The following is a 13751-nucleotide window of genomic DNA, read 5'->3' on the forward strand; positions in this document are numbered from 1 at the left end:
TAAGTATGCAGCCTCCGCTTCATTGTGTTTGTAGTAACAAAGACAATTCTAGCGATAAAAAATAAACGTGCTTGAGCACAGCCTGGTAAGATGTCGAAAGTGAGCCTTAGCTCGGTGTACTTCACGTGATCCCACTATTGATTTTTCCAATGAACTACCGTACTTCCTAATGGACTCAACTGGGTAGAAGAACGCTGTTCACATTTCCCATTATGGAAGTGTGGAATAACAGTTATAAGTATTAGATGATCACAATATCACACAGGGTGACAGTTATGAGCTATATGAAAAAACGTAAATTAGTTACGAAGTACGGCGTGCACACACTTTATTCAACATGTAAAGATTACTACAGATATTCGGATTTAGGTTATGACATGTTCGATATGGATGACCCGCTGTAGTGTCGGAACATCGATGTTGTCGATGACCTTCAGCTTATCAATGGTTTTGAGGTTATTGCTGAACACCTCGTCTTTACTATAGCCCCACAAAAAGGGGTCGCATGTGTTCAGAATCCGGAGAATATGGCGGCCAATCGAGGCCCATGCCAGTGGCCCCTGGGTACCCAAGAGCCGGAATGAGTTCCCCAAAGTGCTCCTCCATGACATGAAACACTCTCCTGCTTCGATGGGGTAGAGCTCTGTCGTGCATAAAGCACATCCTGTCGAAATCAGGGTCACTTTGAATAATGGGCATGAAATCATCTTCCAAAACCTTCATGCACCGTTCGGTGCTCACCTAGCCATCAAGGAATATAGCACCGATTATTCCGTGACTGGACACTGCACACCACACAGTCACACGCTGAGGGTGAAGAGACTTCTCGATGGCGAAGTGCGGATATTCAGTCCTCCAAATGCACCAGTTTTGCTTATTGACGAACCCATCCAAATGAAAGTGGGCTTCGTCGCTAAATCAAACCATGAAATTGCCACCATGCCCCGCGGCCAAACGAGCAATTTGCATGTCCTAACGCAAACTGTTCACGAATTATGATGATTTTATTTCACATAGTGCAATAATTGTGACCCTGTAGCACCTGCGAGTGGAACGCTTCGGTCGGCTTACGTTGTGCTTTTATCAAGAAATTTCACGATTATACGCTGAAGCATTTGATAGTATATGTATAACTGTCTTGAAATCATCCACAGTACGACGCCTTTCCCTTAGCCACCACTGTACTTGTTTAGTTAAACGTCACCGCGTGCTTCCGATAACGGCCAGAGGAGGCGAAATGCAGTAATATCGTGGTCAAGTAATACATTCTCACATAACGAAAAGAAAACGTAATTTGTTTGAGCACTTTCTTTATGCTGAGAGACTACGCAAATCATTCGGTGATAATCCACATTCAAATGAACGAAAATTAAGCAATTTTATGATACAGTGATTAAAGTTTGACGCTCAAATTCGGCCTCACAGAAAGCTTTCGCGGAATTTTAAAAGCTCACTACCATTCTTCCACAAGATGCAGCTACAGATCTGGCGCATAATAAACTGTGCATAAAATGATGAATCGCTAGGTGACTTGAAACTGGTCATGGTAAAATAAAGAACTGAATCATCACAAAAGGTGACTGGTTGCCGTTATTTCTGAAAACCTTTATCCTTCGCAGTCACAGTTTCCCGCATCCATAATGGATAAACGTTTCAAACTGAAACTTGTGGAAATATAAATGAATTTAAATATTTGAGACCCTTCTTCAAATAAATAAAATATTAAATTAATATTATGATTCAAAACGCACATGTATGCTTCGTCAAATACCTGAAAGAGCACAAATATATTTATGCAAACCAAAATAATCATGTATAAGTTATTATATAACCAGTTGTATCATATGCATATGAGGCAGCACTCATCATATTCTAGAAGAAAATACTACATAAAATATAATACAGTAGGCAGTTACGTCATGCTCTGAAATTATGATTTACTTAAATACAAATTGGGTTTCGGCTTCTTAGACCATCGACAGGTGGCCGACGAGTGGTTTGAGACTGAATAAATATTAGTTGCAAAACACCAGGAAAGACTTTCCTTTTTCACATTGTCGTATCCTGTCAAGCACTGACGAAGAATTTAGTTAAACTCATATAAATTCTGTAGCTGCAAAGGCCCCTTTCTGTGGAGCATGAGTCGGCAGCTCGTGGTCTAGTGGCTAGCGTTGCTGTTCTGGATCACGGGGTCCCGGGTTGGATTCCCTGACGGGTTGGGGATTTTCTCCGCCCGGTGTCGGGTGTTTGTGTTGTCCTCATTATTTCATCATCATCATCATCCGTGACAGTGAATAGAATGGACTGTGTACAAAATTGGACTGTGAAAAAATTGGGACTTTGTACGGGCTCTGATGACCGCGCAGTTGAGCGCACCACAAACCAAACATCAGTGGAGCATGACCAGTCGTAACAAATGTAGAACTATATATAATATTTACGGAACCTAGCATTGTAGCAAGCATAAAAGCTAAAAGGACTAAAAGCATTCATCATACAACGATATCACAGAAGACAGGTTTATCAAAATTGTAGAAGAAAAATATTTAAATCATCAAGACTGCAGTCAGAAGACTGGTTTGATGCGGCTCTCCATGCTTCTCTATCGTCCGCAAGCTTTTTCGTCACCGATTATCTTCATTAACCTACATCTTGCGGAATGTGTTTATTGTATTCAACTCTTAGTCTCCCTCTACGATTTTTACCCCCCCCCCTCCTCCCAAATACTTCAATCCAATACTAAATTGATGATCCCTTGATGTCTCAGAATGTCTTCTATCAACCGATCCCACCTTCTAGAGAGGCTGCGCCACAAATGTCTTCTCCCCCCAGTTCTGTTCAGTACCTCCTCATTAGTTATGTGATCTACCCATCCAAGCTTCAACCTTATTCTGTAGCACTAAATTTCAAAAGCTTCTATCCTCGTCTTCTGTAAACTCTTTATCGTCCATGTTTCACTTCTGTACATAACTACACTCCAGAGAATATTCCTAACACTGAAGTCTGTATTTGATGTCAAATTTCTCTTCTTCAGAAACGATTTTCTTGCGACTTACAGTCTACATTTCATATCCTCCCTTCTTCGGCCATCATCAGTTATATTGGTGCCCAAATATCAAAACTCATCTACCTCTTTAAATGACTCGTTTCCTAATTTGATTCTCTCAGAACCACCTGATTTAATTCGACAATATTCCATTATCCTTGTTTTTCTTTTGTTGATGTTCATCTTATACCTTCCTTTCAAGACACTGTCAATTCCGTTCAGATGGTGCAGCAAGTCCTTTGCTGTTTCTGACAGAAGCACAAAATCGTCAGGAAACGAAAGACATTATTTCTTCTCACAGAACTTTAATTCCTAGTACAATTTTCCTTTGGTTTCCTTTACTGCTCGTTCAAAGTATGTTTTCCTTTACTGCTCGATCAATGTATAGATTGAATAACAGCGGGGATACGTTACAATCCTGTCTCACTATCTTCTCAACTAATGCCTCCCTTTCATGCCACTCGACTCTTATAACTGCCATCTGGTTCCTGTACAAGTTATAAATAGCCTTTCGCTACCCTCAGAATTTCAAAGACTGTATTCCAGTCAACATTGTCGAAAGTTTCCTCTAACGCTACAAGTGCTATAAACGTAGGTTTGCCTTTCCTTAACCTATCTTCTAAAATAAGTCGTAGAATCAGTATTGCTTCGCTTGTTCCTACATTTCTGCGGAATCCATTGCGATCGGCTTCTACCAGTTTTGCCATTCTTTTGTAAAGATTCGTGTTAGCATTTTGCAACTATGACTTATTACTCTGATAGTTAGGTAACATTCACACCTGTCAGCGCCTATTGTCTTAGGAATTGGAATTTTTACATTCTTGCTGAAGTCTGAGGGTATTTCGTCTGCCTCATTCATCTTGAACGCTAGATGGAAGAGTTTTGTGATTGCTGGACCTCCCAAGACCGCCAGTAGGTCTGACAGAATGTCCCGGGGCCTTCTTTCGACATTGGTGTTTCAGAGCGCGGTCAAATTCTTCCCTGAGTATCTATCTCCCTTCTCATCCTCTTCTACCTCCCCTTCCATTTCTATACCAATGCCTCCTAATACATCTCACTTGCATAGATCCTCTATACACTCCTTACAGCTGCCAGGTTTCACTTCTTTGCTTAGGACTGGTTTTCCATCTTGGCTTTTGATATTCATACAGACGCTTCGCTTTTTTTCCAAAGACCACTTTAATTTTTCTGGAGGGGTTATCTATCATACTATTTTGGAAAGAGTGCATCTTAAAAAGTGATAAACTTGGCAAAATATTGTTAAGTCTACAACAAGGAGCTCACATACCTCCTAACTACATTGTGATAATAATAAATAATACTCATTTTTCTAATTAGTAGGATTTCGTAGGCTGAAAGGGTGTTCGGTATGGTATAAAGGAGAAAAGAAGAAAATAAAATAAATATCTATGTTCAGTGAGATATTTTCTCTACTCTTCACCATCTAATCTAGCAATTCATGCATCTGCATCTATACTCTGCAAGCCTCTACGTAGTGCACTGCATTGGGCACTTCTCGTTGCACAACATATTAGGACGCCTTCATGTTTCATTTGCCTGTAGAGCTCGGGAATTAGGACTAGTTAAATGCCTCCGTGCGAGCGCCTTTGAGACCCCTATAAGGGGAGATGTAGGATATTGCTAGGTACCTCACTTCATTGTGAGTATATAAGTAGGCTTTCGCTAGGTAACTGTCTTCTATCTACATGGGTTTTCAGGTTTAAAGTTCAACGTTTCCCTGACGCTCTCCCGTGGATCAAAGAAACATGTCACCTTTCGTACTACCTTTCTCCGTATCAGTTCCATACCCCTGTTAGTTCTATTTAGTGTGGGTACCACACTCCCAATCAGTATTCTAGGATGGGCTGCGTATTTTGTCATGAATATCCTTTGTAGACTGATACATTTTACCAGTATGGTACGAATGAACCGAAGTCTGCCAAGTGCTCTTTCCAAAGACTGGGCCCTTGTCATCAAATTCCACTTCATATCTCCACAAACTGCTCCACCCATGTATTTGTAACAGTTGGCTAACTCTAACTGTGATTCATTAATACTGTAGTCACAGGATACCGCGTTTTTTGAGGTGCACAGTTTTGTGTGTCTGAATATTTAAAGCAAGTTGCAAGTCTTTGCGCCCACTGAAGTCTCATCAAGATGTGCTAGGGCTGTCTCTTAGGCCATTAATACATAGGAAGACAAAAAATAAGAATCAGAAGGCGACTGACCGTCCTTGCGTACGTAGTAAGCCTGGCGTCGTACTGGGGCGGGCATGGCGTCCGCCCCTCCCGGCCACAGCCATTCGCTGCCATCCTGCGCCTCCTGCAACACAATACACACAACCCTCACTTCCTGCCACGTGGCGCTAGCGTCGCTACAAAAATGCAAACTCTTTGTCCAGTCCGATGGATTCTGGCTTAAGAACGATTCACTTAGAGTAACCTAAAGCCGTCGGCACACGGACCGTGCAACCGAACGTTGAGCGTGCCTAGTTTCTGACGTCATAGCGTGGAATAGCACGTTCGGGAGTCTTTCCGAACGTGCAGAGCAACATCTAGCAAGTCAGATATTCTGATCATGCGTCTGAGCGTTGACCAATGAGATGGCACAACGCTAACTACGTCACACGCATACCTCTTCCACCAGTACAGAGTTGTGAGGCGCCATATTGGAATTCATTCCAATTCCATACATATATATGTCGTTTCTGGGCGCCAGCAAATTGAGAATCACTGGAAAACCCGTTGTCAACTGTGTGATTAGTTCCAATAAAATAATGAGAAACATCATATTCGTGGCAAAAGAATTATTGTAACTTGTGTACTATGAGGGGAGCGACACATGAAGATACACCCAAAACACATTGTTCTTGGTACAATTTGTTATAATTAATTTCCAGTTAGTAACATATCTACGATTAAGGTTTCCAGCAACTGCTAACATGATATGATGCAATAGCAGTAGTGTGTTGGTTCAGGGAAGTGCGTAGCGTCGCTGATGTGAATGAAGTAACATGTTCTGGCAGTAGTTCGCGACTTGACAATTCCAAATTTTTTTCCTAACATTTGCGTTTTTATTAGGATCTGATACTTTATTAGTAGTTTAATATAAGTATATACTATAATATCTGATGTTACGTAAATAATTTTTGATGGGTGACTTTGTTCGATTGGCTTAATCTATAGGACAGCTTGCGCTACTTGCATAAAGATATTTTGCTCCTTTTTCTTTTACGCTTCGTAATTCACATGTTGCAAAGATTCTGGTACTGGGTAGGAACAGTGATCAAGTAAGGCTGACCTTGGCGTTTTACTAAAATGTTGGAACGATGAAATAATGTTTATCTTATGTGGAGAAGTATTTCAAATTTGTAGCGCACTGTTTGTAATGGAACTTTTATAAGCCTGTACCCTTATTGATGGACGTAGTACTTTCCTTTTCGCGGACGATGGAGGAAATGTTCGTTTTAATAGAGCTAACGTGGGAATTTTACGCGCGCCCGTTTAGTAAACAGTGTGATTCACGTACTAGAAACATCCCGCAACTGCCGCTGGAGTGCGTTGAGACTGTGTGTACCACGTCGGGGCCCACGTATCGTATGCAACAGTCGCATATTTCTGAGCGTTTAGTAGCACGTTGAACTTAGCACGCTCAACCGTTGACGTTTGACAGCACGGCCCGTGTGCCGACGGCTTAACAGGTAGCTTGCACGCTTCACAGAAGATAAGCCACACATGTATTACCAGAATATAAGGCGATTTTGATCACCATCTTTAAGTACAAGCTGTTCGCACAAATGAATTTACTTCATTTACTGGTAAGTAGATTTCAGGGTGAAACTATGAAAGAGGACACCCTCCCAGAAAAAAATGTAAAGTCTGAGTATTTTCTGTTCGCCCGTGTCCGTTGTCCTGCAGTGTTTCGGAACTGACAACATGTTCCTGTTCTGCCTCGACTACACATTTGCTGATATTTCACAATCGCAATTTCTACGTGTGAGCCAGTCTCAAATGATAATCCAGCTGCAAGTGCGTCAATTCTTATTTTCGGTTAACAGGATATCTCCCATACGTCCAACCATATCATCTTTATAAGGACGTACCTGTCGAATGCACAGTGTAAAAAGGCAACTGTATTTACACTGACTTCGACGCAGTTATTGTCCTTTTTTTATACAAACGGTGAGAAATCTTATTTATTCTTACACTTATTGAGTGAAATATGGAGATATTGTTGCACACGGAGGACGGCGTCGTCTTAACTGTAAAGAATGTGCATTGACGAATTTCATGTTCAGTTATCGCTTGAAAATGGCACACACGCTGAAATCATGATTTTAAAATACTTATAAATAATCTAGTAACAGCCGAGTCGGAAAATGTTGTTACTGAAAAATGTTATGATCATTATGATCAGTGATTGTTCGAGTTAAACGTTCCATGAAATGCTTCAGATCGTTTACATTGTCTCATTTTAGTAATTTCGAGTTCCATTTTTTCATTATCATGTACTCGCGAATAATTAATCCCACATTTTATCGTAGAATTTAGCGTATCTATCTCGCTTGGAGAAGCAGTTCTATGTTGTCAAACTCTTCACGTTGGTAGGTGTAGTAATTGAACTCCTTAGTGCTTTACATTTGAAAAAAGAAATGTGCCAGTTTATGCAGCAGAATGACAAATTTTGTTATGCAATTACTGAACCATTTTGAAATTTTAACTTTCTGGGAAACTTTCATGGGAAACGTATCATATTTGTTGACAAACAGACGTACGAAGCGCATCGTCGTCTTACTTTCTTAATTAAAATTATATTAAATAAGCCATACAAACAACCACTGTCCGTTGTAGACAACCTATTACAAGTGTGTAAACTAAACAACTTACAATAAAAAAATCTTTCGTATCATAGGAGCATAAAAGTGTAATTTTCGTCAGTAATTCAAGTTGGGGAAGGACTAACATCGGAGGACATGATTTTAAGCACTTCTGAAAATCATTCAATATTTTAGTATAGAAAATCAGGTGAAACCAAACGTTGATGAGAGGGAGATATTAGGAACAAGTGTTTACCGAAACTATGGTCTACATGAGATGGGATGCGGCGTTTATCCTTCTGTAGATAAGTGAGTTAAACCCACTCATATAACAACTGAATTTGTATATGAAACCATTTGCGGAAGTTTAACTTTCATAAGTAGAAGGGGTCAGCGATAGGATAATAATAATGAGCGTATGGCATTGGTGGCCGGGAGACCCCTCGCGGGGCGGTTCGGCCGCCACTCCACCAGTTCTTTAACGCCACTACGGCGACTTGCGAGTGAATGAGGATGAAATGATGACGAAAGACACACAACACGCAATCATCTAGAGGCAGAGAAAATCCCTGACCCCGCCCGTAATCGAACCCGCGGCCCCGTGCACGGGAAGCGAGAACGCTACCGCAAGCCCACGAACCGTGGGCAGCGATGGGTTACACCTTGAGGTATGAAATAGTTGTCAGTTTGGTAAAGAGAGGAAGTGTGTCTGTAAAAATCGAGAAGCAGTCGAAGGTTTGACGTAAAGCGTGGTTAGAATTAAACTTTCGCTTCTTTAGATGGTCCCCATAAAAAAACAGTGATCGTAGGGCAAAGAAACTTCGTGCGAATTTTTGTAAGGAGATGCAGAAGAGAAATAAAGGATAAACGACTGATAGAAAAACATTTTAATTTCCACATGAGAGGTTAACATCTGTTAATTTTGTACCATGTTTACGTTCCAGGTTAGAAACGTGACGACCATCCGCAAACACGACAGCCTGAAATTTTAGCAGAGATTGTTCGCAGATAATTTCGAATGGCGGATCATGGAATGTTCAACTGTGATGACACAGGTCGTGCGCTGCTTGAATATCACTCGTTGCGTCCAGTATTCCCAGCCATAGCACTAGTAACTTCTTCAACAATTTGTGGCGCAATTGGCCATCGTCCTATCCCAGGAGCAATTCTGAAATCGACATTTAACCCGAACTTCCGAATCGTGCTCATCAACCCCAGTGCGGAAAGTGGACCGCTCCGTATTCTTTTAATGTGTCGATACTCTAGAAGAGTAGCAGCACCACAGCTGTTGTATTGATAAAGCAGCTTTACAAGTAAAGCCCAGACCAGTGTTGACTGTCTGCAACTGTAATGCACACTAATGCTTGTGTTTGAACCCTACATCACCGTACGAGTGCCGATGACTAACGAGAAGTCGTGACACTAACACTATTAACAATCCAAATCCTGCAGTATACAGTTTGAACATCATTCCATAAAGTTACTAGCTATACCCGGCGAACTTCGTTCCGCCTCTGAAAATCTTTATGTGTTATAGCTGACCCGGCAAACGTTGTTTTGCCATATAAATTGTCTCTAGTCTATAAGAATAACTTATAGGTGTAACACAATGTATACGCGTAACACAATAGCCGTTGTTGGCGGGAGCTCGCGACACAAACAATGATAATGGCCGAAAACTGTGTATGGAGTGAGAAAAGGCTGCCGGCCGCTACGGTCGCAGGTTCGAATCCTGCCTCGGGCATGGATGTGTGTGATGTCCTTAGGTTAGTTAGGTTTAAGTAGTTCTAGGGGACTGATGACCTCAGAAGTTAAGTCCCACAGTGCTCAGAGCCATTCGAACCATTTTTGAGAAAAAGCTGAGGGGGAAGTCCGGCAGTATGGGCCACTGTTAGTTCTAGCGTTTCTACGGTAGATCGCGCGAATTTAACAATTGCAGCCGATACACGGCTCGTCCATGCGTATACAAACATAGCGGCAATTTCGTGTCGAAACGTGTTCCCCAGCATTATGAATAAGGCCAAGCGCACACGCATAGATTTTTATCGTACGGAAAAATGTTGTACTATTAAATTCTTTTAGAGGAACAGAGGAGAGCATAGGAACTTCTTTGTTTCACTAAAAGTATTTGATCGTACGTAATACTTCCGTACGATAAAAATCGATGCGTGTGCTCTAGGCCTAAATGTCGGTTTGCCGAATGACGAATGCTACCTAGCTAAATTTCTCGATATAGTTATGTTGATTCAAAGAGGGATATTCGCGTCGTTGCTATTGGTACGTTTTCTTCAATTACCTGTTTATCGAATAGTGAAAGACTATCATCGGTAGACACCTGGTGGTGATAACTGATCAAGTGATAATTGATCAGTTATCGACCGGGGTTGAAAATGATTAAATTACTAAAATTGCTATTTAAACATGGGGATTGGTGGTAGAAGGATCAAAATTTAGAGTTGTGTGTATTTTTTAATGCCGCATGATAAAAAAATAAAAAAAAGTTCTGTAGAAAAAATAAGAAAGTAATTTTTGGGGTGGACCACCCTTGTCGCCGGCCAAGGTGGCCGAGCGGTTCTAGGCGCTACAGTCTGGAACCGCGTGACCACTACGATCGCAGGTTCGAAACCTTCCTCGGGCATGGATGTGTATGACGTCCTTAGATTAGCTAGGTTTAAGTAGTTCTAAGTTCTAGGGGACTGATGAGTTCAGAAGTTAAGTCCCACAGTGCTCAGAACCATTTGAACTACCCTTGTCACTTACGGGTATGAAAAATAGATTACGACCGATTCTCAGACCTACCGAATATACATGTAAAATTTCATTAGAATCGATCGAACCGTTTCGGAGGAGTATCGAAACTAACACTGTGACACGAGAATTTTATACTGGGTGATCAAAAAGTCAGTATAAATTTGAAAACTGAATAAATCACGGAATAATGTAGATAGAGAGGTACAAATTGACACACATGCTTGGAATGACACGGGGTTTTATTAGAACCAAAAAAATACAAAAGTTCAAAATATGTTCGACAGATGCCGCTTCATCTGATCAGAATAGCAATAATTAGCATAACAAAGTAAGACAAAGCAAAGATGATGTTCTTTACAGGAAATGCTCAATATGTCCACCATCATTCCTCAACAATAGCTGTAGTCGAGGAATAATGTTGTGAACAACACTGTAAAGCATGTCCGGAGTTATGGTGAGGCATTTGCGTCGGATGTTGTCTTTCAGCATCCCTAGATATGTCGGTCGATCAAGATACACTTGCGACTTCAGGTAACCTCAAAGCCAATAATCGCACGGACTGAGGTCTGGGGCTCTGTGAGGCCAAGCATGACGAAATTGGCGGCTGAGCACACGATCATCAGCAAACGACGCCCGCAAGAGATCTAGCAATACGCAATATGGGGTGGTTCTAATAAAACCCCACGTCATTCCAAGTACGTGTGTCAATTTTTACCTCTCTATCTACATTATCCCGTGGTTTATTAACTTTTCAATTTGATACTGACCTTTTGGTCACCCGGTACATGTAAAATTTCATCAGAAGCGATCGAGCCGTTTCGGAGGAATATCGCAACTAACACTGTGACACGAGAGTTTTATATATAAGGATAAAGTAGCCAAATGGTAAATAGTTTGACGTCTACACTGGCTCAAGTAACGGAAGTTTAGTTATAACCGGCCTGTATACTGGTTATAGTAGTTATGCAGAGAAGAACATTATTCCACAGGATAGACTAACGTGTAGAGCTGCACGAAATCAGCTTTCGAACCGCAGAACAGAGCAACGACAATAACAACTTACTATTGCTGCCAGATTTGTGCGGCGGCCAATCCTGGGCACGGATTTGGCGCTCTTGAGGAAGAGGTCGCTTCTGCGTCCGATGCGGGGCACCGACTTGGCCGTCTTGAGGAAGAAGTCGCTGCGCCGCCCCACGTGCGGCACCGACCTCGAGGCCTTCAGGAACAAATTGGCTCCCTCGTCCGGCTCCGCTGCCGCTGCCGCCACCAGGACCACCAGCACCGCTGCACACACATGCACACACTTTACTCACTGGACGGTACCGTCGCGCTTTCCTACAAGACTTTCTGCTCTCAAACCGGGTAGGCAGACTTGTCCTGTTAGATCTACTGATAAGAGGTCGATATGACATCTTCACACCATCCGCAGCTCGTGGTCTTGCGGTAACGCTCTCGCTTTCTGTTCACGGGGTCCCGGGTTCTAACTTTTCTTCCATTATTTGTACTATACTGACTAGGAAAGAAGCATTACTTAGTGGAAAGTGCCAACTACTCATTATTATTATTAGATTTTTTAAAATGATTTCCTTCACTTTGTGCCTATAAAATTATATTGATTACTCACACTCTCCTTCCTGCTTCTGTTATGTAACATGACAAAATTTTCTCTCTTCCTCAATTTAGGTATATACTGTAGTATTTGTAAAACACGTTTCTTCCACTTCTGCTCCACCTATCATGCTGACGTTTCCCTCATACTGTCCCACTTAACAGTGTAACTAGAGGAAGAGACCAAACCAGAATACACAATGTTACTGTGGCATCACAAGTGCATCACATACAGAAACATAAACTCAAAATCAATGCATCGATGCCAAATATAAACTGTTATGCCTGTCCTGCAATGTCTACCCCCTCAAAAAAAAAAGACGACAAATGGCCATATAAAAGGGCTTAAGGTACAACAATAAGAGAAAAACGAAAAAGGAAAATATAAAAACGAAAACATATAAAATGACAGTAATATTAACCAACACTAGGAATAAAATAGGTTAATAGACTAGAATGTCATTTTTTAATGTATCGTTGTTAATATATTTAAATAAATATATATGGTTAAAAAAAAGTTCGATTCCCGCCGGGGTCAGGGATTTTCTCTACCTCATGATAACTAGGTGTTGTGTGTTTTTCATCATCATTGACTCGCAAGTCGCCGAAGTGGCGTACACTAAAAAGGACTTCACAAGACGGCGACCGATCTGCCCCGCACGGGGCCTCCCGGCCAACAATGCCATAAGATCATTTCATTTTATTTTCACCACCACATTTTGAAATTCACGTCCCTGTTTGCACTAGGGAAAATGAGCACTCGAAGTTAAATTATAATTATTTTGGCAGAAATATACTTTTGAAGATATGTGTCCACAATCTAAAATTTTTCCTCACCTATAAAACGTTATACGGTGCTGCTATGCTTCATTACAAGACCTAAAACATCGTGGTACAACTGCACATTCGAAAAATAAACTTAGCCTGCAAGTTTTGCAACCTGCAATGTTTTTCATAATTAACAAACTTTAACAGGTGCAAGTACGCAATAATAGACGTAAACTTAATCCGATAAATATGGGTCCGCAAACAAGCGGATCCTAGATAATTGTGGATGCACGCTTACGAGCCGCTGCTAGCTTCCGTTTGAAATGTTGCCTTAGTAGAAATGTGTTCGAAATGTATTGATTGAATCCCCGTATAAAATGGCTCTGTGCACTATGGGACTTAACATCTATGGTCATCAATCAGTCCCCTAGAACTTAGAACTACTTAAACCTAACTAACCTAAGGACATCACACAACACCCAGTCATCACGAGGCATAGAGAATCCCTGATCCCGCCGGGAATCGAACCCGGGAACTAAATCCCCGTATAATTCGGTTCAAAATTCATCCACGATGTATGACTATACAGTTCGCTTCTCCAGTTCTTCGAACTAATCAACAGATGTCGTGTACACTTGAGTTTTGAGATAGCACAGACAGAAAAATTCAGAGGATTGAAGTCATGTGATCCTGGACGTCAAGGTACACGCCCTCCTTCAACTAACCACCTGAAATCACATTGGCGCTTTAGCAGAAAATGAG

General features: G+C 41.4%; 1 protein-coding gene across 1 annotated transcript in view; it reads right to left on the reverse strand.

Moving 5' to 3' along the window:
• LOC126297876 (uncharacterized) overlaps positions 1-13751 on the reverse strand; it is a 50561-nt gene that overhangs the window by 15023 nt on the left and 21787 nt on the right. The window contains exons 3-4 of the mRNA XM_049989167.1: positions 11677-11897; positions 5275-5368 (exon numbers count right to left, since the gene is read on the reverse strand). Coding sequence (XP_049845124.1) covers positions 5275-5368; positions 11677-11897 — 315 coding nt within the window. The remainder of the gene's footprint in view (positions 1-5274; positions 5369-11676; positions 11898-13751) is intronic.

The sequence above is a fragment of the Schistocerca gregaria genome, chromosome X (genome assembly GCF_023897955.1).
Source record: "Schistocerca gregaria isolate iqSchGreg1 chromosome X, iqSchGreg1.2, whole genome shotgun sequence".
Taxonomy (NCBI): domain Eukaryota; kingdom Metazoa; phylum Arthropoda; class Insecta; order Orthoptera; family Acrididae; genus Schistocerca; species Schistocerca gregaria.